Here is a 24,200-nt window from a genome sequence, read left to right on the forward strand (position 1 = left end):
GCCTACACTCCTGTACAAGGGCTTACTTAGCAGATAAGCTCATGCAAGCAAGCCTTTGTTTTAGGCAGCCTCAGCAGAGCTTGTGGGGCAATGGGAAGAGATACCCATACATGAGAGGAACAGAAGAGGCCCTAGAAAACAAGATTCTCCAGTGAGATTGTGGAACTAGCTCACTCACTGAAGAAACAGCAAAAAGGACTCCGATTGCTAATGGTAAGGGGGTGGAGGGGTGGGGGGTAAGTGACTCCTGCATGCAGCAGCATCACAATACTATGGATTCCCCTAAGTGAAGTATTAGTTTAGTAGTAGAGGAGGCACTTGAATGGAATGGGAACATTAGGAATTATAGGGACCTGAAATTGGTTGGCTTTAGCTAATTGCTTATCAAGTCGAGAAAAAAGGAAACAGGCTCCGGTTAGCCACCCCTCAATATAGGCATTCTGTCAAAGTCAGAAGACTTCTAGGTTGGTGTTTAAAACAATCCTTATTCCCTGCAGGTGCAGAACAGACTGTCAAAACTCAGGCTCCAGATTTAATTTTAAAGATACCAGACCTACAAAGACTTGAATGTAAAGCCTTGACAAATCTATGATCAAATCTGGGTCTGCATACAAATAGTTGGTGACAGAAATCTGGAATGGGGCTATTTGGATAGAAGAGCGAGGAATGTGAAACCCCAAGATTTGGTGAACTTTCTAGATTGGGAAACACAGCTCTCCTCATTCTTTGTAGAGGACAGTAGCCTCCTCCTGTCAGGAGACCCAACAGGTACCTGCAAAGACAGTGCTTGCCCTCTTCAAGGTCTGCCTCTGCCTCTGCTCACTAGCTCCAAACCAATAATCAGGATCTGATCACTCATGATCACAGTCTGAACAAGAAAGTACAGTCTCTGTTCTGGGAGGAAAGACTACACACACCCAAGAATTGCAAGACCTAGTGATATGTACTGGCAGGGTCTCTAAGACCTTTTGTGGGAGTGACTCTTGAGGGTGCTGGACAAGGGTGCTACTAGGTCTGTGGCAATACAACAAGAGCAGGAAGGTATTTGTCTGGAATCCAAGGGATTCACCAGGGCATCTTGTGTTGCTTCTCTGCCCAGTGATAACAGAGACTGAGCCACTATAGCAACCATGGATAAAGCAACTAAGAGCTTAGACACCTCTGGGATGAAAATCTGGGTTACCCTACCTGGCAGGCCACCCAGATCTGTTGAAATATTTGGCAAAGGATAATGAAAATCTAGGTTGGGGGATAGAAGAGGGAGATTGTGGTAATTTGTACTGTTCCAACTTGCTTAAGCCTAGAACCGCTTCCTACAATCTCCATTCCTACAGGGTTCCAAGCAAAGTTGGTCAAAAGAGAAATGTGTGAAACTGGGAGGGCAGAAGCAGCCAGTCACCATAACTAGATGTGGTGACAGGCAGTCACAGAGGCATCTGTGGATGCTAGCTTATCCTTGCTTTCCCTTGTTCCAAGTCTAGTTCTCCCTCCCACTTGCAGCCCTGGTGACAACACTGACCCCAGGCCACCACCAGATGCTTGGCTGAAGAGCCACAAACCAAAGAGCCACTCTCTCCCCTCCCCTGAACAGCCTCCTGTCAGTGGCTCAGTGTGCCTGGCTTCTCAGGGTGACTGGCTGGTAGCTCCTCTGCATTCTACTACTCTCCCATTCACATCTTCCCTTCCCTAGCTACCCCCACCCCCTGCCGTGTGTGAGGCTCAATTCCTAAAAGAATTCCCCTATACCATAAGTCATAGTTGTTCTGCTTCCCTAACTGAACTCAGCGATAGAGGTTGTTTTTATTTTTTTAAAGATTTTATTCATTCATGAGAGACGCATAGAGAGAGGCAGAGACACAGGCAGAGGGAGAAGCAGGCTCCCTGCGGGACTCAATCCCAGGACTCTGGGATCACGACCTGAGCCAAAGGCAGATGTTCAACCACTGAGCCACCTAGGCATCCCTGTTTCATTTCGTTTTTTTTTTTTTTTTTTTTAATTTAAAGATTTTATTTATTTATTTGAGAGAGAATGAGCTGGGAGAGGGGCAGAGGGACAGGGAAAAGCAGGAAGCCTAATGTGGGGCTTGATCCCAGGACTCAGATTATGACCCAAGCTGAAGGCAGCTGCTTAACCAACTGAGCCACCCAGGCACCCAAATGATAAAGTTTTGATGAAAATATCAATTATAGTCTCCAGTCAGCTGCAGCAGTGGGGACTGTGGCTAATTGCACCATCTTTCCTGAACTGAGTCTTTTGTAGAGGTGTGGCTGGTAATCACCTTGAAGGCTCTGTGATGAACTGGATCTAAATTATTGTTTTCTCCTCATTAATTTAAATCACATCAAATTGTTGATATTAAACCATTTTGACCTATGAAAATAACCTCAGATGATTAAATAATGTATTAATTTTCCACTGGTATGTAACAAATTACCACAACAGGTTAAAACAACTCATCTCCTGTTTTCTGTGGGTCAGGAATCTGGGCACAGGTCACACGGGCCCTCAGTCAGGGTCTCATCAGGCTGCAATCAGGTGTCAACTGGACTTGCCTTCTCATCTGAAGAACTGGGGAAGAATTTGTTTCCAAGCTCATTCAGGTTGACAGAAATCCTTTCCTTGTGCCCGCAGAAGGGCCCAGCATCCTGTGGCTGTGGGAGGGGGTGGTTCACACACAGCTCCTAGAGACTTCCTGAACTTCCTGTCCTGTGGTCTGCTCAACAACAGATAGCTTACTTCTTTAAAGCCGGCAAGGGAAGTCTCTAGAGCAAGTGTACTTTTAAGATGGAGTCTTCTCTAATGTAATGTAATTACGGGAATGACATCCCACCTCTGCCATACTGCACTGGTTAGAAATAAGACAGAAGCTGTGCTTACACTAAAGCAGAAGGGACTGCATGAAGGGTATAAATACCAGAAGATGGGGATCATTAGGCATCACCTTAGGGTCTCCTTGTCACAGTAAGTTTATGACCATTCCAGTAATACTGCTTCTGACATACCGGACAATCCTAATCATTTTAATCTGTCTTGAGTGTTCCTTTCTTTGATCTACTTCAGGTCTTTTCTCAGATCATATCTAATTTTACCACTTCTCTGAATAGGAGTAAGAAAAACTTCTATCAATATTTTAGGCAAAGGTGCATTATAATTTGGCCAAAAAAGAAAAAAGAAAAAGAGAGAGAGAGAGGCACTAACTGATAAGGGAGTCAAGAATACTCAATGGGGAAAAAACTGTTCGTTCAATAAATGGCACTGGGAAAACGAGATTTCCATATGCAAAGTCAAACTGGACTCTGTCTTACACCCCTCACAAAAACTAACTCAAAATGGATTAAGGACTTAAATGTAAGACCTGAAACATTAAACTCCTAGAAGAAAGATTAGGACTAAAGCTCCTTAATATGGGTCTTGGTAATGATTTTTTGGAAAGGATACCTAATGCACAAGCAACAACAACAAAAATAAACAAGTGGGACTGCATCAAACTAAAAAGCTTCTGCCTAGCCAAAGAAACATTTGATAAGATTAAAATACAGAATGAGAGAAAATATTTGCAAACCATGTATCAGATAGGGTGTTAATATCCAAAGCATATAAGGAACTCCTACAACTCAAAAGCAAGCAATCTGATTAAAAAGCAGGCACAAGACTTGAATATTTTCCAAAGAAGACCTACAGATGGCCAAAAGTGCATGAAAAGGTGCCCAGCATAACTCATCATCAGGAAAATGCAAATCAAAACCACGGTATACCACCTCACACTTGTCAGAATGGCTGTTAGCAAAAAACAAGAGATAACAAAAGCCAGCAAGGATGTAGAAACCTGGGTGCCCTGTTGGTGGGAAAACAAACTGGTACAGCCATGACAGACAGAGTATGGAGGTTCCTCACAAAATTAAAAACAGAATTACCGTATGATTCAGCAGTCTTACTTCTAGGTATGTATTCTGAGGATGATGAAATCACTACTTCAAAGAGATGTCTGCACTCCATTGTTCACTGCAGCATTATTAAAGATAGTCAAGATGTAGAAACAAATGAATGGCTGAAGTATGGTATATATACAATGGAATATTATTCAGCTATAAAAAAGAAGGAAATCCTGCTACTTGGAACAACATGGATGAACCCTAGAATATCATGCTAAGTGAAATAAGAAAGACAAATACTGTATGACCTCATTTACCTGTGGAATCTAAAAACGTCAAACTCACAGAGAGAGAACAGAACGGTGGTTTCCAGGGGCTGAGGGATGAAGAAATGGGGAGAGCCTTGTCAAAGGGTACAGACTTTCAGTTATATGATGAATAAGGCCCAGAGTGCTAATGTGCAGCATGGCGACTATAGTTAATATTGTACTGTATACTTGAAAGTTGCTTTGAGAGTACAGCTCCAGCATTCTCACCACCACCACTGCAAAATGTTAACTGTGTGATGGAAAGGAAGCATCAACCAACCTTACCAGTGGTGAACATTTCACTATATATATGTATAGTGAAATGTGTGTGTGTGTGTATATATACACACACACACGTATCAAATCATTACACTGTGCACGTTAAACTTAACACAATGCTATATGCCAATTACATCTCATTGAAGGGGGGGAGGGAGAAAAACAAAAAGAAATCTAGATTAAAATCTTATTTTCAGGGGCACCAGGGTGGCTTAGTTGGTTAAGCATCTGCCTGCAGCTCAGGTCATGATCCTGGAGTCTCAGGACTGAGCCCCACGTTGGGCTCTGTGCTCAGCGGGGAGCCTGCTTCTTCCTCTCCCTCTGCCCTTTCCCACTTGTGGTCTCTCTCTCTCTCATGGTCTCTCAAATAGTAAATAAAATCTTTAAAAAAAATTATTTTCAGTGCAAAAAAAAGAGGAAAAGTAAGTTGAATTTTTCTGGGTTTTATTTCTCATACTTTTTTGGCTAGTGTTCAGAATTCATTGTTCCTGTTGGTAGATACCAAAAATATCCTCTAAACATAAAATAGAGGCAGAGTCTTAAAGTGTAATATATTTATTTACACAGAAGGATATCTTCCAAGTTTCTATCTCTTTTAATAGTGTTACAAGTTCCTTGCAATCGTTAAATGCCAGAGGGCATTAGTAATATTATAGATCTATTCCAAATATCTTATGTTTTCTTTCAATATATTTTAAAAGTTATATACTTAGACTACCTCTGGATTGTCAGTGCCAATATAAAATCAATCACTGACCACAGAATCCAAGCAAATATTGGGAAGGAAATGAGAAGGTTCTCTGTTTTGAGAACATTACTCCCTTTTCTTTCTTTCTTTTTTTAATATTTTATTTATTCATAGAGACAGAGAGAGAGAGAGGCAGAGACACTGGCAGAGGGAGAAGCAGGCTCCATACAGGAAGCCTGACGTGGGACTCAATCCCGGGTCCCCAGGATCACACACCAGGCCACAGGCGACGCTAAACTGCTGCGCCACTGGGGCTGCCCCACTACTCCTTTTCCGATGGGAAAGAGGCAATCACAGATTCATGTTGCTTGTGTATGAAAATGTATCCGGAGCGCTTGAATTCTTTACTCTGATTCTTTTGCCAAGCTGTGTGAAAAGAAAGGACAGAGAGGAAGATAGGAAACAGGTTACTGTAGTAACTTGGTACATAAAGGAAGAGGCTAAAGGAAGAGGCTAACAGAAAGATTTCTCGAAGACATAAAAGGAAAAAGACAAGACTAAGAACTCTTGATACCTATTTGAATATATATTTATATTGTTTTAATGTTTACTTCATAAATTAATATTTGATATGGTATGTTCAATATTTAGGCTTAAGTGTTTTTTGGGATAAGTGAAAACAGCACGATGAAAGGGATGTCAGTTCTCTAAACACAGACACCCTACTTAAGCTTCTGCTATACTAGAAGCAGGGGGATTGAGTTCTGGAAGAGGACACCCAAACTCCTTGAAACTGAACACACATTCTGAGGTCATCTGACTAGAGATGTGGCATACTAACAGTCAGACTGACCAGAGACTCGACCCCAATTCCCGTTACTGTGCGATGTATGAAATTTCATCTGTTTCCTCATCTGAAAAAATGTTCCCTACTCCTCAAAAATCTCTTACTGTAATTAAGTTTCCTTGAGTACCATTATACTGGTATATTCTAATTCAGAAGCAAGCACAGGATCTGTGGGGACTTGGAGAGGGTAGGAGGAGAGGAGAGCAACTCAAAGATAATAAAGGGAACAGAGGGGATCCCCTGGGTGGCTCAGCCGTTTAGTGCCACCTTTGGTCCAGGGCCTGATCCTGGGGTCCCGGGATCAAGTCCCACATCGGACTCCCTGCATGGAGCCTGCTTCTCCCTCTGCCTGTGTCTCTGCCTTTCTCTCTCCCTGTGTCTCTCATGAATAAATAAATAAAATATTATAAATACATAAATACATACATACATATATACATACATACATAAATAAATGGAACCAAAATGCTGATGACCTGAAAGTACTGTTTACTTTCCACTCACACGTCACTTATTCAAATGTTAAATAAAAACAATTCTAGAGGCACCTGGGTGGCTCAGTTGGTTAAGTGTCCGACTTGATTTTGGCTCAGGTCATGATCTCAGGGTGCTATGCTAGGATCAAGCCCCATGTCTGGCTCCGCGCTCAGTGTAGTCTACTTGTCCCTTCCCTTCCCTCTGCTTGCACATTCTCTCTCTCTCTCTAAAATAAATAAAATCTTAAACATTCTAGTAGTCTCAGAACTGTGAAAAACTCAGAGGTTCACATACCTTTAACTAAAAAACAAAACCCACCCATCTATACCTATAGTTTGTTTACCATCCTTAAACCATTTTCCCACTGTGACACAATAGTAAGTTAGTATCCTTAATTCTGTTACAATAGGAAAACTCCAAAGGTTTTGGGATAGAGCCATGTTGATTTTCAGAAAACTTTTTGGTATTTACTGGTTAGTTATCTCTTAAATATAATTGTGTCTCCCTTCCAAACAATGTACATCACAGATGATCTCTTCTCATGGAGACCATTCTCTCTCTTCCCCCATGATGGGAATAAGTAAGCCCTGCAGTTCAAAAGACCAGGATTCAAGTTTTGGACTTCACATTTTCTAGCTGAAACCCCAGGTAACAATACATTCAAGCATCTGTTTACCTATAAAATGGAGAGAATACTTAGCACAGACAATGTGAGTTAGGAGCCTAGCAACAGTGCCTGGCAAAAAGCAGGTGCCCAAAAATTCTACTAAATAAATTAATAAATATAGCAAGAAACCTTAAAAACGAATTAGTAGTTTTTGATGAGTAATTTATAGACTGTATCTGCTTAAAGGATGTATGTATTTTAAAAAAATCCCACTATTTCTGGAACATTTCTCATGGTGTCTACATGTTGATTACCGTCTCAGCCAGAGATCTTTCAGAAAATGCACATGTAATCAGGCCATATTACTTGCTGTGCTCAGGATAAAGCCCAATGGCTCCACATGGTATATATACCAAGCTCTCTAATGCACAGCCCTACTGGTCTCTGGATCTTCGTTTCTCATCACACTTCTATTATCTCTGCCCCCCATCCCAACCCAAAGTGCCTGGCTCTTATTTATCTCTGGGCCTTTCTACCTGTTTTCCTTCTGCCTAACCTTTATCTCCAATCTTTAACTCCCATTCATTCTCCAGGTTTCAGCTTCTCTGGGAAGCTCCTGATATGGTTTCCCTTCCCTAAATTGAGGTCTGAGGCTCATCTTCCTGTGTGCTCCCCTACTACCTAGAGCATTGCTCTACACTTAATACTGTAACTGCCTATTGGTACTTAGCACTAGACGATCTTACTCATTACTTCAATCTCAGGTTCTGGCATACAGTAAGTACTAAATGGATAAAGTATAGGAGTGACAGAGCTAATTCTATAAAAAGGTCTATTTGAATCAACAGGTTATTTTCTTCATTCTCCTCTATAACATCCCATTTTCACCTTTATTTGCTGAAGATTCATGCAGCTACCATTCTCTCAGGTTTACAGACCTATTATCAGATTTATAACACTATATCCATCCATTTCTATTTAACTTAGTATCTCTAAAAATTTGACATCAAAACTTGTTTTAGAAGGAGGGGCTCCTACCAATGAAGACTTTAGATACTTAATATTTTTACTGCTTACATTTATATACAAAAAAACTATCAATCTGAAAGTTAAGATGATGCATTAGAGTAACAAGTTATTTAATCATAGGTTAGTTTAGAAATTCTTCTGAACCTCTTACAATTAGATACCAGCTTAAATATCAATAGGTTTAGAGAACCAATGTGATGCCCGTGTATCTTCTAAAAATATCTGAGTGAATCAGTCTCAAAATTCAGCATTGTTCTTCAATATAAGTTTCCATTAGGAAGAAACACAGACAGTGGAAACAGTATTAAAACCAACCCATTTTGGAAAAGGTCTAATGCCATTATGGTTGAAGAGGAATATGGTTAGAAACAAAGATGTGTAAGGGTGAAAACTGTTTTTGGGTTTTTGGCACAACTTTCAGATGTGTGGATATTTCACCTTCAAGTGCCATGACATGTAAAGCATATACAAGAAGTTTTATAGCCATGTTAATGGTACAAGGTATATAAAGTACAAGGTATATAAAAATGTTATAGTGAAGAGAACCAAAACAGAGCTCAAAGTCTTTTAATAAATCAAAGTCATTCCCTTCATAGAGATATATTTAGTGAGGCTAGCCCATGTTAATTTGTAATAGAAACTGTTTTTTTTTTTCACCTAAATATATGAAAAAATAGTTGGAGGCAAAACTTTTTGGTCAGTTACATACACTCCAAACTCAGACTCAGTCTTTAGGAGGTATTTATAGGGTGATACTATTTGTTAGCAGTATTTTTCACTGGAAAGAGACAAAAAGGTTCTTAAACACCTTTTGCATTTGTATTATCTCAATATCTAAACATTAGTATATCTTATATTTTTAGAAACAAAACATTAAAATAACCACACACATCGATATAATTTTTGCAAAGCTAGGTGTGAAAAAGGCAAGACAATAATAAGTATAGTGTGGTGCTATTTATGCTACAACAGAACAAGTTATGCATGTGAAATACACACACACATTCATATACATATAAAGTAGATGTGATCAGTAGAAGTAGCCTTGGGGAAGAAACAACATAAGTATTTGTTTCCACATCTCTATGATGGGAAGAACGATGGGAGCTATCATATGAGTTACTGTAAAGATTAAGTGGCAAATACCCACCATTTGCTTCAACGTGGATGGAACTGGAGGGTATTATGCTGAGTGAAGTAAGTCAGTCGGAGAAGGACAAACATTATATGTTCTCATTCATTTGGGGAATATAAATAATAGTGAAAGGGAAAAGAAGGGAAGGGGGAAGAAATGTGTGGGAAATATCAGAAAGGGAGACAGAACGTAAAGACTGCTAACTCTGGGAAACGAACTAGGGGTGGTAGAAGGGGAGGAGGGCGGGGGGTGGGAGTGAATGGGTGACGGGCACTGGGTGTTATTCTGTATGTTAGTAAATTGAACACCAATAAAAAAATAAAAAATAAAAAAAAATAAAATAAAATAAAAAAAAAAAAAAAAAAAAAGATTAAGTGGGGTATTCCACACAGTAATAGCTAAATAAGGTCATTATTAATCTATCTTAATTCTTGGAGTAACTTCTAGTTACTTCCAAAAACAGAAGGAGACAAACACCTGTGTCTGGTCAAAGTCCCTTCTATCCTAGACTTTTCAGGAGATAAGTGTAATATTTGGTGTTAAGGCAGAAACTTCCAACTCTGTATCTCAATACTGAGTTTGAAAAGCCAGGATATCTGTATAATGCTGAGGTTCTTCCATCTATCATTTTCCTTCCTTGATCATTAATGCCTTCCCCCAAATAACCTGCAGCTTGGATTGCCTTAGTTTGTTGTACTCCTTGGCAATAGAAGGTATAAGAGTAGTCAAAATTTGACTAAGGCAGAATCAGAAAAACAAAAATAAGTTGGGTCTTCAGGAAAAGGCCACAATTAGGCCACTTCTCTTAGGGTTTCAAAGAGAAAAAGGGACCATAATCAAATCAAAGTGGAATGGGAATTTATACCAAATAGCCTACTACCATGGGAAAGCTCTATGGGGCCATTTTTTATGGTTTTGTTTTGCCATCCAACGTTGAATGTTCTCTGCAATTGTAATCCTATGTATCACTGTTTAAATCAAGTCTGAATTTGGTAATTTTTTAGACTTTGGAAACTTGGAACCATGCTATCAGATGATGTGTCAATTCTTAACTTTAGAAATTGTTTGCCAAAGAATTAACGTAATTCAGTTAAAAAAAAAAGATTTATTTGAGAGTGAGAGAGAGCGTGAATACAAGTGGAGGGGAGATGGGGAGGGAGAAGCAGACTCTCTACTAAGCAGGAGCTGACCATGGCGGATCCCCGGACCCCAAGATCATGACCTGAGTCAAAGGCAGATGCTTAACAGACTGAGCTACCCAGGTACCCTGTAAATTCAGTTTTAAAAACATTTGTTAAGCCCCTCCCAGCTGCAAGTCAGGCATAGTGCTTGACGCCCACACTTCTATGAAGAGAAAGGAACAAAATCAAGTTGAGGAACCCAGGAGAATTTATATGGTGAGTATGTAGCAGAACCAGGTTTGGAGCACAGATCTAACCCCAGGCTTCGTATTTATAAAATACCATTAAGTTTGGATACCGTTCTTTATCTCTGAACCTGAGCAAATCTCCAAATTCCATGGGGCTGTTGTGAAGACGAAATAAAAAGACATATATGGGGTGCCCATCATGAAGCTAGTTTGAATGTTAGTGACATTCAAACATGGCTCCTTTTAATTCTCTTCTCCCTGGTATTGCATCTTGTATAGTAATGGTGTTCAAAAAATGCTAATCTGAAATCAAGTTTCTCTCTACTTCAGAATACACTGCAGATGCTTTCTGCTATCTTCATGGTGTCTAGAGTTCCATATACTCTTCAAATAATAAATGCTCAGCTCTTTCTTGTCCCTATGTTGTTCAGTTTTGTGTTCATATCCATAATGACCTGAATATAACATTTCATCTTTTGTCTGATTATGTTAATGTCTATACATTTCTAATTAAATCTCTCAGATCTTAACTATAACCAACATATGCTTTGTGCTGGGGAATAAAATCAAATCAAACCAAGCAAGTCTTTCTGTTTTATCATTTTCCTTGACTGTGGCATCCTTGGGATTTTAGTATGACAGAGAAAAGATTTGGCTTATTGTTGAGAAAACCTCCTAATTGTCCTTATATTAAACTTTATGGCTTCAAAAGATTAATAATAGCCTTGACTGGCTTCCAAGAATATGTTAAATTCAACTGATATTACATATCAATAGACAATAAAATAAAGAGTTGATAAGATTTTATTTGAAATTTTTAAATATTTATTTATTCATGAGAGAGAGAGAGGGGGGGGGGCAGAGGGAGAAGCAGGCTCCATGCAGGGAACCTGATGTGGGACTCAATCCTGGGACTCCAGGATCATGCCCTGAGCTGAAGGCAGGCGCTGAACTGCTGAGCCACCCAGGGATCCCCCTTTATTTGAAATTTAACTTAAAATTGAGTTCAGGGCAGCCCGAGTGGCTCAGCGGTTTGGCGCCGCCTTCAGCCCAGGGCCTGATCCTGGAGACCAGGGATCGAGTCCCTCGTCAGGCTCCCTGCATGGAGCCTGCTTCTCCCTCTGCCTGTGTCTCTGCTTCTCTCTCTCTGTCTCCTGAATAAATAAATAAAATCTTTAATAAAAAAAAAATTGAGTTCAATGGTACAGAATTACATACCATTTAGATCACTTCTAAACTTATTTTTAAAAATAAGGCTTCATATCTCCAAGATGGAAATGCAACTTATACAGTTAAATGTTTATTACGCACACCCCCTTTTAAAAAGAAAAAGTCATTCAGTTTTCCTAAGTATTAAGATAACTCAAAATATGTAACTCATTGAGTTCTAACACTGGAACTAATAACAGTGTATGTTAATTAAATTTAATTTAAATAAAACATTTTAAAAAATGTAACGGAGAGTCTACTAAGAGAGCAAAGCACTGTGCTAGGTTCTTGGGGTGATTCAGGATGATGAGGATTTTGACCTTGTCATTAGGGAATATATAATACACTAACTGACAGAGGAAATGAGACAGGTACATTGGTAATTACAAAATAAGTTATATGTAAGAACCTAAAAGAAAAGTAAAAGTAGTTTGCAGGAAGTGGAAAATGCTTTTAACTTGGAATACTAAGACAAAACAAAAGGAAGTAGCATGTAAATTTCGTCTTTAAGAGTAAGGTAGAACTGGGACATTTAGTGGTCAAAGGCAAAGATATTCTAAGACAAAAGCAAAGTGTGAGCAGAGGGTCAGAGGTGAAGAGTTTATAGTCTATATGAAAAATGGTTTAAATTCTAAAATAAAAAATGCAATATATTATTACACTTTAGAGCTCACCCATAATTTTGAGTAAAGACTTTCTTAAGTGCTAAGTGTCATTATGACTAGAGATGTATAATTTGAGAGTTGTTTGAATTATCATTCCTGAAACTGAGATTAATTCTTCATCTATGTTGTATAGTTAACTGAAATCTTCACTTAGTATTCTGATCTGTTGATAATGGTCTTTAACTTAGCTCCATTATTCTCTAGAAAGCATATTCAGACTAATTTGCTGAAAAGGAAACAATTACAGACAGAAGCAAAATGAACTGCCAAGTCAACTGAACTGAAACAGAAGATGAGTGTCAACACAAGGACAATGGAGAGGATGGGAAGAGGGACGAAGGGCTTAGTGAGTCTGGACAGTTAGTCTTTACTACTTTGCATTTGTTTCAAGTCACACACACTCTTGAAATCTGACCAAGTTGCTAGGGGAAAAATTAGGTCACTCACTGCTTTCAGTTGTTTCTGTTAGATTTTTTTAATTCAATAAAATATAATCACATGCACTATGACTAAAAATATGGGCAATGCATTAGAGTCTACTTTAGAACTAATGTTATATATAATTTTCATATTCCAAAGACTGAAAAGTACACATTTGATCAAGATGAAAAAATAAAATCTGCAGTTTAAAGTATACTACTGTAAAGTGTCCTAAATTGGAATATACATGTAGATACTGATGCTAATTCTGGGCTGTTTTGTTCTGAGGTCAATAATATTTATGACAAGGTAACAGAAGTTTTTTTTTTTTTTTTTTTAAGATTTTATTTTTTTGAGAGAAAGAGACAGGGAGAGAGCAAGAGCACGAGGGGGGTAGGGCAGAGGGAGAAGCAGACATGGGACCTGATCCCAGGAGATCATGACCTGAGCTGCAGGCAGACACTTAACTGACTGAGCCACCGAGGCGCCTGGAAACATAAGTTCATATGGTAGGCCCAAGAGTTGTTAAAATTCGTAAGAAAACCTGTAGTTCTCCTAAAGAGTGGATTTTTACTAAAAAAATTAGAAGTCAGGGATGCCTGGGTGGCTCAGTGGTTTAGCGCCTGCCTTTGGCCCAGGGCATGATCCTGGAGTCCTGGGATCAAGTCCCACATTGGGCTCATTGCATAGAGCCTGCTTCTCCCTCTGCCTGTGTCTCTTATGAATAAATAAATTAAGTCTTTAAAAAAAAATTAGGAATCAGTATATATTCTCATCATGGTACTCACATTTTCAGAGGTGTTTTTTACACAGTATAGTGCATGCTAAAATCATTATGAAAGTCAGTACTCAAAACACCTGGTCCTTCTTTTGAGGCTTTTCCAATCTAGCCATCTATTTTGGAATTTTATACACTGGTCTTTTTAATATAGGTACTGTTTTCAACCAGGCTTTCAAGCTGCAACTGCAGAAAACAACTCTAGCTGGCTTAAACAGAAAAGGAGTTTATCTGAAAGGATACTGTTAGCCCACAGTTGCTGAGAAAGTGAAGACCAGACTCAGAAAACAACAAAGAGCAGAGAAAGGCTGTAAGGTGAGGCTTACGTCAGGAAAAGAGCTTATCCTGGGTCCCTGGCCACACAGTTCCTGCTCGGTGTACAGATGGTGGATGCTGTCAGTGGAATCACTGCCACTGACCTCTCTCCTTTCCCACTAGATGTTGCTGCTTCCACCCTGCTTACAGAAAGAGTTCTCTACAGTCCCTGCTTTCCTGTCCTATCAGTTCCTAACTCAAAAAGCCTAGGTCATGTGCTTAAACATTAACCACTGAGAGGCTGAGAAACCAAGTATGTAACCTTTTGAGTTTTTATGCTGGGGGTTGGGCTCTGCCATCCAAAAAGACCTGTACAGTGAGGAATTTCTCAAAACTAGGAAGGTTGTAATGCTGATAGCCAAAAAAGTCAAATAACTGATACAAGAACCCTCATCTATTCAGGAGAGAATGGCCTACTCAATACAAAGCCCTCTGTTCTCTGGTTAAGTGTTCTGAAGCAGTCTGGGTGGTGACCTACTCAGGCCCCTGCCCCTCTCCTTGTCCCCCCTCCCCCTGTTTTTAAAACCTCTTAGCTGGGCCCACATTTGCCTCAAGTATTCCTGCCCAAGTGGTTCAGCACAAACCAGGCTCATGGCTGAGACTCTTGAATTGATGCTTCAATCACTAGTCTGCTATTTCATTCTTACAACTAGGTCACAGTGGCTTCCCACCTTCAGCCCTGGAAAATGGTTCTCATATTGCTCCCCTCTCTCAAAATGCCCACATTTCTGGGGTTGGGGTCAGAGGGGCTGGTATGAGTCACAACCTTATCATTCATAATCTCAAGAAAAGGCTAGTTATTCATCTCTGTGCCCCACCATACTCAGGTTGTCAGGGCAACCAAATGAGAAAGTAAAAGCCCTTTGTAACCTAAAATGATAAGCATGATCTTATTAGTTAACATTATTGATACATATGACAAATCCCCCAGTTCTTTAGGATTAAGGCCTATTCTATCTAGTTCTCTCTGGTTCTTCTGAGCACAGATGTCATTCATATCTTTATTGTATTAAAAATTATAATCAAAGCAGTATATGCTCATAATCTAAAAAGTACTGTAGCTAGTAGTAACAAAAAACTTATTCTAAAAACAAAACTCTCTCCTCTCTCTTTTCTACTCCCAGTCCTGCTCCTCAGAGGCAACTACTCTCAATTCTTAGTTGTTTCTTCTGGTATTCACCACTCTGTATTATAATTTTTATTAAATCAATATTCAGTGTCCTTATTTAAATACTGATTACTGCTGAGCCAAGCAGTGTACCAGAATCATATTTTCTTCCATGTGTAATTTTAAATTTTTCTCAGTTTTAATTTTTTTCTTTTCCCATTTGCTTCATTTTCTTAACTCTATTGTTAATTCTTTATAAAAGTATCATAAGATAAATGAAATCTCTTTCAATGCCCCTTGTCATTTAATGTTTCTGGAGTCTTTGGCCCTCCTGGTCCAGTCTAGACATGATGCCTACTACACCTATTATACAGCGAATACTAAGATTTCCCTTTCTTATTTTCTGTGTTTGATGCCATTTCCTGGATCTCAGATTTCATCAATTAGTGGAACACATCCTTAGTAACTTCCTCAGTAGGGCAGCAGGGGAGATCAGTTCTTTGAGGCAAGACTGAAAAAAATGCCTTTATCTAGCCTTACACTTGACTGACAGTTTGGCTAAATAGAATTTTGCGTTGAAAATAATTTTCTACCGGCTTTTTAAAGGCACTATGCCACTGTACTAGAGTGTTTTAGCTGGTGCTATTGAAAAGTTCAATACTATTTGGAGTCCTGTTTCTTTGTATGGAATCTAATTTTTTCCTTTCTGCAACATTTTAGAATCTTCTCTTTTTCCCTATGGCTCCCTAGGGGAAGGGATAAGCTCCTCCCCTCCCCTCCCCTCCCCTCCCCTCCCCTCCCCTCCCCTCCCCTCCCCTCCTCTCCTCTTCTCCTTTCTCTCTTCCTCTCTTCCTCTCTTCCTCTCTTTCTTTCTTTCTAGTAGAAGCCCAGCACGGAGCCCAACACATGGCTTGAACTCACAACCCCAAGAGCAAGATTCAGGCTGAGATCAAGAGTTGGAGGCTTAGCTGATTGAGCTACCCAGGCGCCCCAGGATGAAGCTTTTAATAAATTCCTTTAGCTTTAACAGTATTTCTTACATTACTCCTTAGATACTGCTGCTCTTCCATTTTCTCTGGTGTGTTTCTAAGACCACCATTTGTTAAATTGTTATATCTTCTGGACCAATACTATACTTTGCTGTCCATCTCTGTTGTTTTACTTTACAGATTTCTTCAATTATATCTTTCAATTCTTCTATTTTTCATTTCTGCTACCTTATTTCCAAGAGCTCCTATCTTTACTCTTACAGCATCCTACTTATATCTCATTGATGCAACAGCTCTCTAACTTAAGGGCATTTCTGCTTCTGCTGAAGTTCTCTTCTGCTTTCTTCAAGGTTTCTGCTAACACTTTGTTCTTTTTGTTCTGACCTCTGTCTCAATTTGGAAGCTTTTTTCAAAAGTCCAGTGAGCCTTAGATGGGTTTTCATATCTAAGAATGAAGCACTCAACTACTGTGTGGAAGCTCTGTTGCAAAAGCAGGACTGCTGACTATGGTTTTCTCTGTAGAAAAACTGGAAGGCAAACTGGTTTTGTCACCATGTAACTCCTGAGCATAAACTTCTTCATGGAACTCCACCATATCAGTCTCCACCAGTCTATATACCCTTGGGCTGTTCACTATTTCTAAAGTTTCAATTTTTTATCTTGTATCTGCCTGGCGTGAACGAGAGCAGAGGAAGAGGAAAGATTTTGCCATTTACTTTGTAAGTTTTCACATAAATTCAGATTTTAACCTTGTGCTTTACCCCACACCTCCACTCTCCTTCTTTGTAGCTATTTCCAGATTTGAAATCTCTCTAGTTCAATTTCTTTAGAAAATAAATCTCAAGGTTTCTTGTGTTTGGTTGCTATGGGCAGGGTTGGGGGGAAGGGGAGCAGTGGTAGAGAAGGGAATTAAAGGGGCAGGTTAGGATTTGCCACCTTGCACACGTGATACTGATGGAGGGACAGACAGGCTATTGAAACAAAATGGAAAAAGTAGTGACCCATACATACTGGGGAACTTTAAAAAAAAGCACACAACAGAGGAGAATATGGATTGTTAAATAGAGGGTATTCAGAAAACCAGCTCACTATACGGGGAAAACAAAATCTCATTCCTTTCTGACACCACCTATAAAGTTGAATTCCAGAGTGGAGGAAGGGGTTGATCCAGTCAGTATTCAGACTTATCAAATCTCTCTTTTCAGTTAATTTGCTTCACTTATTCCTTCTTTCCAGTGTACTAAGTACTGTGAACTGCCTCTCTTATCCTCAGTGGTTCCCTCTATAGGCTCTAGAGTTCTCCTCTGTGTTAAGCCAGTGATAAGTCCTTATCTACTTTCTGGCTTCTAAAAATTTCAGTATTTCTCCACTGTTGTTTTCTTCTTGGATATGTTTGTCCTTAAGGGTTTATATTTACTTTAGTTCTTTACTATACCATTAGGGCTTTGGAGGAGCCAGAAATAAACTTATATTTAATCTGCTATGTAGGAAATCAAATGAAATTAAAGCTTATCCTAAAATGCCAGGCCAGTAAGTTGAGGCCCCCCATTACCTATTGATTGACCTCCCTAATGTGACTGCCTACTTGTCTGAATAAAACGAATTCTCAGTGTAGGTCAGGAATCTGTCCTTTGATCCAAACCATTTTGGCTGTCTGCCTATTATCACTTCTTTTTACAATGCTCTTGAAACTATTAAATCACCTCTCCGTCTTGAAGGACATATTTAGTCTCAAGGTCCCCAGCCTCCCTTGACAGAATTTGTTTCCTTCTAAAACTTGGCTTTAACTTTGGAAGTTAAATCTGTTTAGGGATAAAAAGTAACCATCATTAATTCAGAATCATTTACTGAATGCCCACTATTCAGCATAGGGGACACAAAGATGAGAACAATAAGGTCCTAGCTTCACACTGCCCACCAGGCTAGTCTCACAGCATCTCTTAACTGGAAGTTAAGCCCTTGTCTGCATCATAGAACACAGATGATTTTAGTGATTATTTTCTTAATTCTCTCCAAAATGGTACATAACTATAACCATGCTGGATGCATCAGAGAGATGCTAATTCATTATATATAATAGATGCCTCAGAGTACTACAGGCTTAATCTACTTGTAGAACTCCTGCTGAGAAAAACCAAATAGCCAGATATTTACAATACTTTGATAAGTGGCATGTACCATCTCACTAGTGATAAAATTATAAGAAAGTTTTAAAATTAGTAATAACTTAGTAAAAATCTGTGAAATATGCTGAGTATTAAGTTTAATCAATAGAATTATAAAACTGAAATGTGTTCTGAAGACTATCATTTAGCAGCTAATATTTATTGAATGCTAACTTTGTATCAGGTGCCAGTCAGATCACTTAACATACATCATTTCCTTTAATTCTCACAATCCTACTTCAAGGGTTACTATTCTTATTTTATAGACAAAACAGAAGCTTAGAAAGGGTGATTTGCTCTGAGGTCAAGCACATTAAAAATTGGTAGTGAAGGATTCAAATCCAGTTTGTCTGGTTCCAGGGCCTGAACTGAGCTTCTAAACTTCATAGTATAAAATTCCTCTCCAAGTGACCGAATATTCTTCTTCCCAGAGAAATGGGGTAAAAATTATGCTGCAGGTATGGTCTGTTATAAACACTAATATGAACAGTATTATGGTCATGGGGGGAAACATAAGGCCTACATAAGGCCTACAATCAAAAATCAAAACACCAAATAACCTAAACTCTGTATTTTGAATAATGAAACAGAGAACCATGTGTATATTAAGGGAATATACATACAGTTTTTACAGTAACCAAAACTACGGTAATACAAGGAGTGTTGTTTTATATCTTTAAATGTACTCAAAAAATATAATTTCTAGCTAAATCATAAAAAAAATATTTAAACTCATGTAACATAAAAATAATTTTAGATCAAGTATTACCTAAGATCCAAGAGCAGGCTCACAATTTTACTTTTCATTTTAATTTTCATTACTTTCATTTCATTCAACAAAAACAACAAACTCCCAAAGAAGTGTATTAAGGGATGTTTTCCTGTTTTTTAAAAACAGGAAAAGTGTATACAATACACTTTGGTTTCTTAGTATTTAAACATGTCAAAAAACAAAGCCAATTTGAGAAAATAGATGTTATTACACCTTTTAGGGAACGTTGCAACCTTCAAACTTTCTGATGAATTTGGTTTTACAGAAATAAAATAGTGGTAGGTCAAGCTGCTAGGTTATTTTGATAACATTATTTTCCTATAGTCTGACATCAAAATAGACTACTATCATCAATGTAATGATTCTTGTTTTAAATAAAAATATTTTAACAACACTTTGTGGTAACAAAACTAAATTAGTACTATCACTAGAAATATCATGGTAAAATAAGATTTTATTTTTTTTAAGATTTTAAAAATTTATTTATTCATGAGAGACACACACACACAAAGAGAGAGAGAGAGAGAAAGAGAGAGAGAGACGCAGAGACACAGGCAGAGGGAGAAGCAGGCTCCATGCAGGGAGCCCTACGTGGGACTCGATCCCAGGTCCCCAGGATGAGGCCCCGCGCTGAAGGCGGCACTAAACCGCTGAGCCACCAGGGCTGCCCCTAAAATAAGATTTTAAAAGATCCTTTATGTAAACCTTTTCAACCTTTTCTACTCAGGTTTATCAATAACTTCTGTATAATTCCTCTCATGAAATTAATTATTGCAATTTAGCTGGGGCTTTTATTTCTCAAAGTCCTATTAATTTGTTGGTTGAGCCATACAACACACATTTTTATTTTCAAGTTAGAAAAATGTAGCTTTCATGATTCCTTATTTCATTAAATTCCTGTCTTTTGCCATAGACATTAACATTTTCTTTTAATTATATTTATTTTTTTAAAGATTTATTTATTCATGAGAGACAGAGAGAGAGAGGCAGAGACATAGGCAGAGGGAGAAGCAGGCTCCCCATAGGGAGCCCAAAAGTGGGACTTGATCCTGGATCCCGGGATTACACCCTGAACCGAAGGTAGATGCTCAACTGCTGAGCCACCCAGGCATCCCAACATTTTCTTTTAATTGGCAACTTCTAATGTTCTTTTAGGAAATACTCATTGGCTAAATTTCTTAAGTAATTTCATGTCATATAGCTTGTTTTCTTTTAACATATGGCCACAGAAAGCAAAGAGTGCATTCTTTCAAGACCACAAATTCCCTTTGCTCTGTGTGGAAGGTCTCTTTCCAGCTCTGATAAGTTAAGATTCTAATGTTTACCAATAGATACATAATTCTTTTGATGTTATCTTCATGTATTTATTTGCCTGTAGCCCCAGAAATGTGCTTTCATAACCTAAAAGTTTTAGTTTAGATTAAATAAAGAAGGCTCGAGTCTAGCACTGACCTTGCCTTACCCACTGGAGGCTGTTGGTTAATGTAAAATTAAGCTTGAAAAGAAGATACATAATGCCTAAAAATTTAAATCAGAAACTGCCTAATTCTTTGGTTCAAATAAACTTGTATCCAAATGTGACTATTTTCATTTTTGGAAGGAATTTTTATTCTCTTTCTAAACATTTAAACATCAGTAAGTTACAGAGTATAAAAATGACAACCTAAGTTATCCCAGGAGTCATAAAATCAAGAATAACCATGATATCTGGAAACGAGGCTAGTTCAAAGCTTGAGTGCAGACAGTGCAGGTGGTAGTTAGATATCCCATACCTACTGTCTTACATTAGAGAATTAAGAGTCTCTCATCTCATCTATTGCTCTTAGCAGTTTTGAATGCTTGGTTTTAGTACTAAATGAACACACATATTAATACTGACTTTCAATTGTTTCTCAGATTTCATAACTACAGATTCAAAATAACCTGGCACATCCCAAACAGCCAAATCATGGAACCTACTGGCTGTGTTTTGAATTTGGAAAACAATTATGTAATTCTAGGAATCAAAATTAAAAGCCAGAATTTCATACCTTGTGCAAGCATGTTAAATTCCAAGAACAGTGCTATGTGGTAAAGTTCCATGGCTTCTTCTGCCCTGGTCATGTTTGGCTTCCCTGCGACGAGAGCCTGAACCTCACTGAGACTCCCCACAGAGGGGCTACAGTGCAAGACGGAAAGGTCCACCATATCAGTATACATACAGTGTAATATAACTTTCGCATATTTTTTTGGTATAATAGACTCATCTAATATAATTCTTGTGGGAGTCCTCAAAGTTCGGTCCGTGATTTCTTCACCAGTCCGTATCCTCCTTTGTAATAAATTCCGAAAAAATGGGGACCGTGCTGAAATAATAGCCTTGTGAGCTTTGAGCTCTTCATCTAAACAGTTCTGATTTCCACCAAAAGCTTCAACCAGTTCAGAGTCTGAAGAAAAACTAAGGACAACATCATAATAACACATGTAATCAAAAAGTCCACGCATATCTACATCAAGGGAATTTGGTGTTCCAAATTCTTCACTAAGCTGAACGAGGATATCAACATTTTGAAACCTTGAGTCCTCCATTCCGAACTCTCCTGTATAAAGGTAGTGTAGCAAAGCAGAAAACATGGGCATGTCTATACCAGCTGTATTGATGTCCATAATGATCTCTGCCCCATACTCCGGTGAGGAAGAAAGCAGTGTTTTAAAAAACGGACACCTTGCTGCCAAAATGGCACGATGAACAGGAAAACAAGTTTCTTGAAATATTAAGTCTACATCAGTACAATACTTGTACTCATAAAGATCGGCCATATCTTTCTGCAATGTCCGAGCTTCTGGTCTAGCCAAACTGGCTTGTAGAGAAAGCTCCTTTAAGGCTGAAGTTCCCTCATATTCCTCCACTAAAGCATTAACATCTCTAACATCCCACCCAGAGAGGAGTTCTCGCATCTGCTTGGCATGATCGGCAGACCTATTAGATTTTCGACGCTTGATAAACTTCTTTTTGAGGGTGGCAAGGCCAGAGGTTCTCTTTTTTTTGTCTTGTGGTTTCTCATGGCCATGGTCAAGGCTATATAATTTTGATTCACAACCATAGCCTTGCTGAGAGTAGGATGATGTCCCTAAGAAGGAAATCAAACAAATGAAAATGTTTGTTCTCAACATTTATTTTCAACGTCACTTTAACACATATTTTATGCTAAAATTTTTATAAACAGACATTCCTGAACCATTCAAATAAAACTGACTTTTATTTCTATAAATTTCAAATAATTCCCTTCTATATTAAATAAGAAATAGAGACTGACAGTTTATTCTTTAGTTGACAAAATGCTTTTGGTTCTCTGGCTATCAAAAACCAGATACTAACAGATTTTAATCATGGATCTTTAGGAAATGAGAGTTAAGCAGATCTGTAAATTAAGAATACTATTTGTATATAATTGTGACTTTTTTTTTTAACTAGCAGTGGTTTGTACTAGAGAAAATAAATGGACCAGGACATAAGGATGTCCTGTATTTCACTATTTTTACACCAATGGAGACTGCCAGTTTTCCGAGGGCAATGGCAATTATGGTTAAGACACCGAAGAAAAGATCAATGGTGCTATAGCAGCTTGGTCAGAATAAAAATCATACAAGCCAGATTTACATTTGTTTCGGAAAAAATCTGGATGTTGCAGAATTATTATCTATAATAACTTTTTCACAGTTTCATCCAGAAAGGCCACTGAAAACAAATTCTATTTATAATATTCACAAAAGCAAGTGAAATTAGAAAAACGGAAACAGTTACCTATAAAAGTCTGTTGGGCTTGAGAATTTCCCCCTACCCTCGGGGAACATGAATGAGGATAGTTAGATGCATTAGCACCCATTTTCTTCAGTCACTCAGGCATTCCATCTGCTGGTTCTTCAGAGTGTAATCCCAGAGGCCTTTACGAACTTTCAACCCTGGATCCAGCAGCCTCTTTTCATCCATTTCTTGATATGAAACAAAAATAATTTTATTCATTTTTTCAAACGTATTTCAAATTACACAGTTAAAAAAAAAAAGCAGGCTACTGAAAACTGCTTTTATTTGCAAATGACAGGCTGTCAAATTCACATGTAAAAATTTCAGAAAATGTAAACAAATAGTTAAGCTTGAATTATGAATCAGTGTTAGCTGCAATTTTGAACCATAAAATGTACCAATTACATACTTTCTAAGGCAGGATAAAGTAACAAATCAGACTAATTTAAATATATAATTATGGAAAGAGTATTTCAAATTACAGGGAAAAGTATTTAGAGGACTAAAATTTTTTTCAATTTTTTTCTTACTTCTTAGAGGCAACTGCCAGTCATTATAATCTAACATTCTAAGCAATTTATATACATTAAAGAGGTTGATATTAGAGGTTATCCTCTTCGTGAACCCCTGAAATTAAAATATGGCTTTCTATTACCTGATATTAGACTTAACACAGACAAAGCAGTACCAGTTAAGAGACAATTTGAACAATTATAGAGTAAATTCCATACCATGGAACCTTAACTATCAGAACTACCAGCAAAAGATATATGCACAAAAACAAAACACTCTAAGATTAGAGAACAGGGTTAATAGGACATATATTGGTATTGGTATAGCATCAGGACATACAAAGTTTATCTGACTAAAAAGGATAATGGTTTTAAGAGAAAACACAATTCAAAATCTATTATTGGAATTATTATGAAACCAATCAGGACATAATCTAGTCTCAAAATGAAGGAAGAAATGATTTAACAAATAGAGTTAAACACACACAAGCAAAATCACAAAAAAATCTGCTAGAAACAGAAGTGTGTCAAGATTCTTGAAATTTTTAATCTCTGTTACTGATACAGCATAACCATAGGAATTCAAGTTTAAGAAAATCACTGTTAACATCTGTGCTTCCTTCAACTTTTCCACTATAAATATGAAAATTTAAGCATAGAATGATCTACCTATAGTGTTCAAGACTGGGAAACATTCTACAAAGTGGGTATTATGCAAAGTGGAGGTAAGTGTATGATCCAATCAAATCATACATTCACACAAACAAATTTCCTAGTTGAAATTCACCTACCTACCAAGGAAAACACAGCATGTCATTCAACTTTTTACTCTGGGTGCCTGCTACTGAAGTCAGAAAGGCTATGAGTAGAC

The 24,200-nt window shown here is 38.1% G+C and overlaps 1 protein-coding gene across 16 annotated transcripts in view; it reads right to left on the reverse strand.

Moving 5' to 3' along the window:
• The window catches only part of BTBD7 (BTB domain containing 7), a 110,002-nt gene that overhangs the window by 31,507 nt on the left and 54,295 nt on the right, over window positions 1-24,200 (reverse strand). For 15 of the 16 annotated variants that reach the window (XR_012037124.1, XM_072839749.1, XM_072839741.1 and 12 more), the window contains 2 exons: window positions 22,818-23,005; window positions 21,064-22,143 (listed from right to left, as the gene is read on the reverse strand). Coding sequence is in view for 15 of the 16 variants with exons in the window: in XM_072839749.1 (XP_072695850.1) it covers window positions 21,064-22,143; window positions 22,818-22,899 (1,162 nt within the window). In the remaining variant the exon portion in view is untranslated. Of the gene's footprint in view, window positions 1-5,451; window positions 5,575-21,063; window positions 22,144-22,817; window positions 23,006-24,200 lie in introns of those variants that run through there. The other variant, XM_072839753.1, reaches the window with a different exon arrangement.

This window comes from Canis lupus, chromosome 9 (assembly GCF_048164855.1).
Source record: "Canis lupus baileyi chromosome 9, mCanLup2.hap1, whole genome shotgun sequence".
NCBI classification, from domain to species: domain Eukaryota; kingdom Metazoa; phylum Chordata; class Mammalia; order Carnivora; family Canidae; genus Canis; species Canis lupus.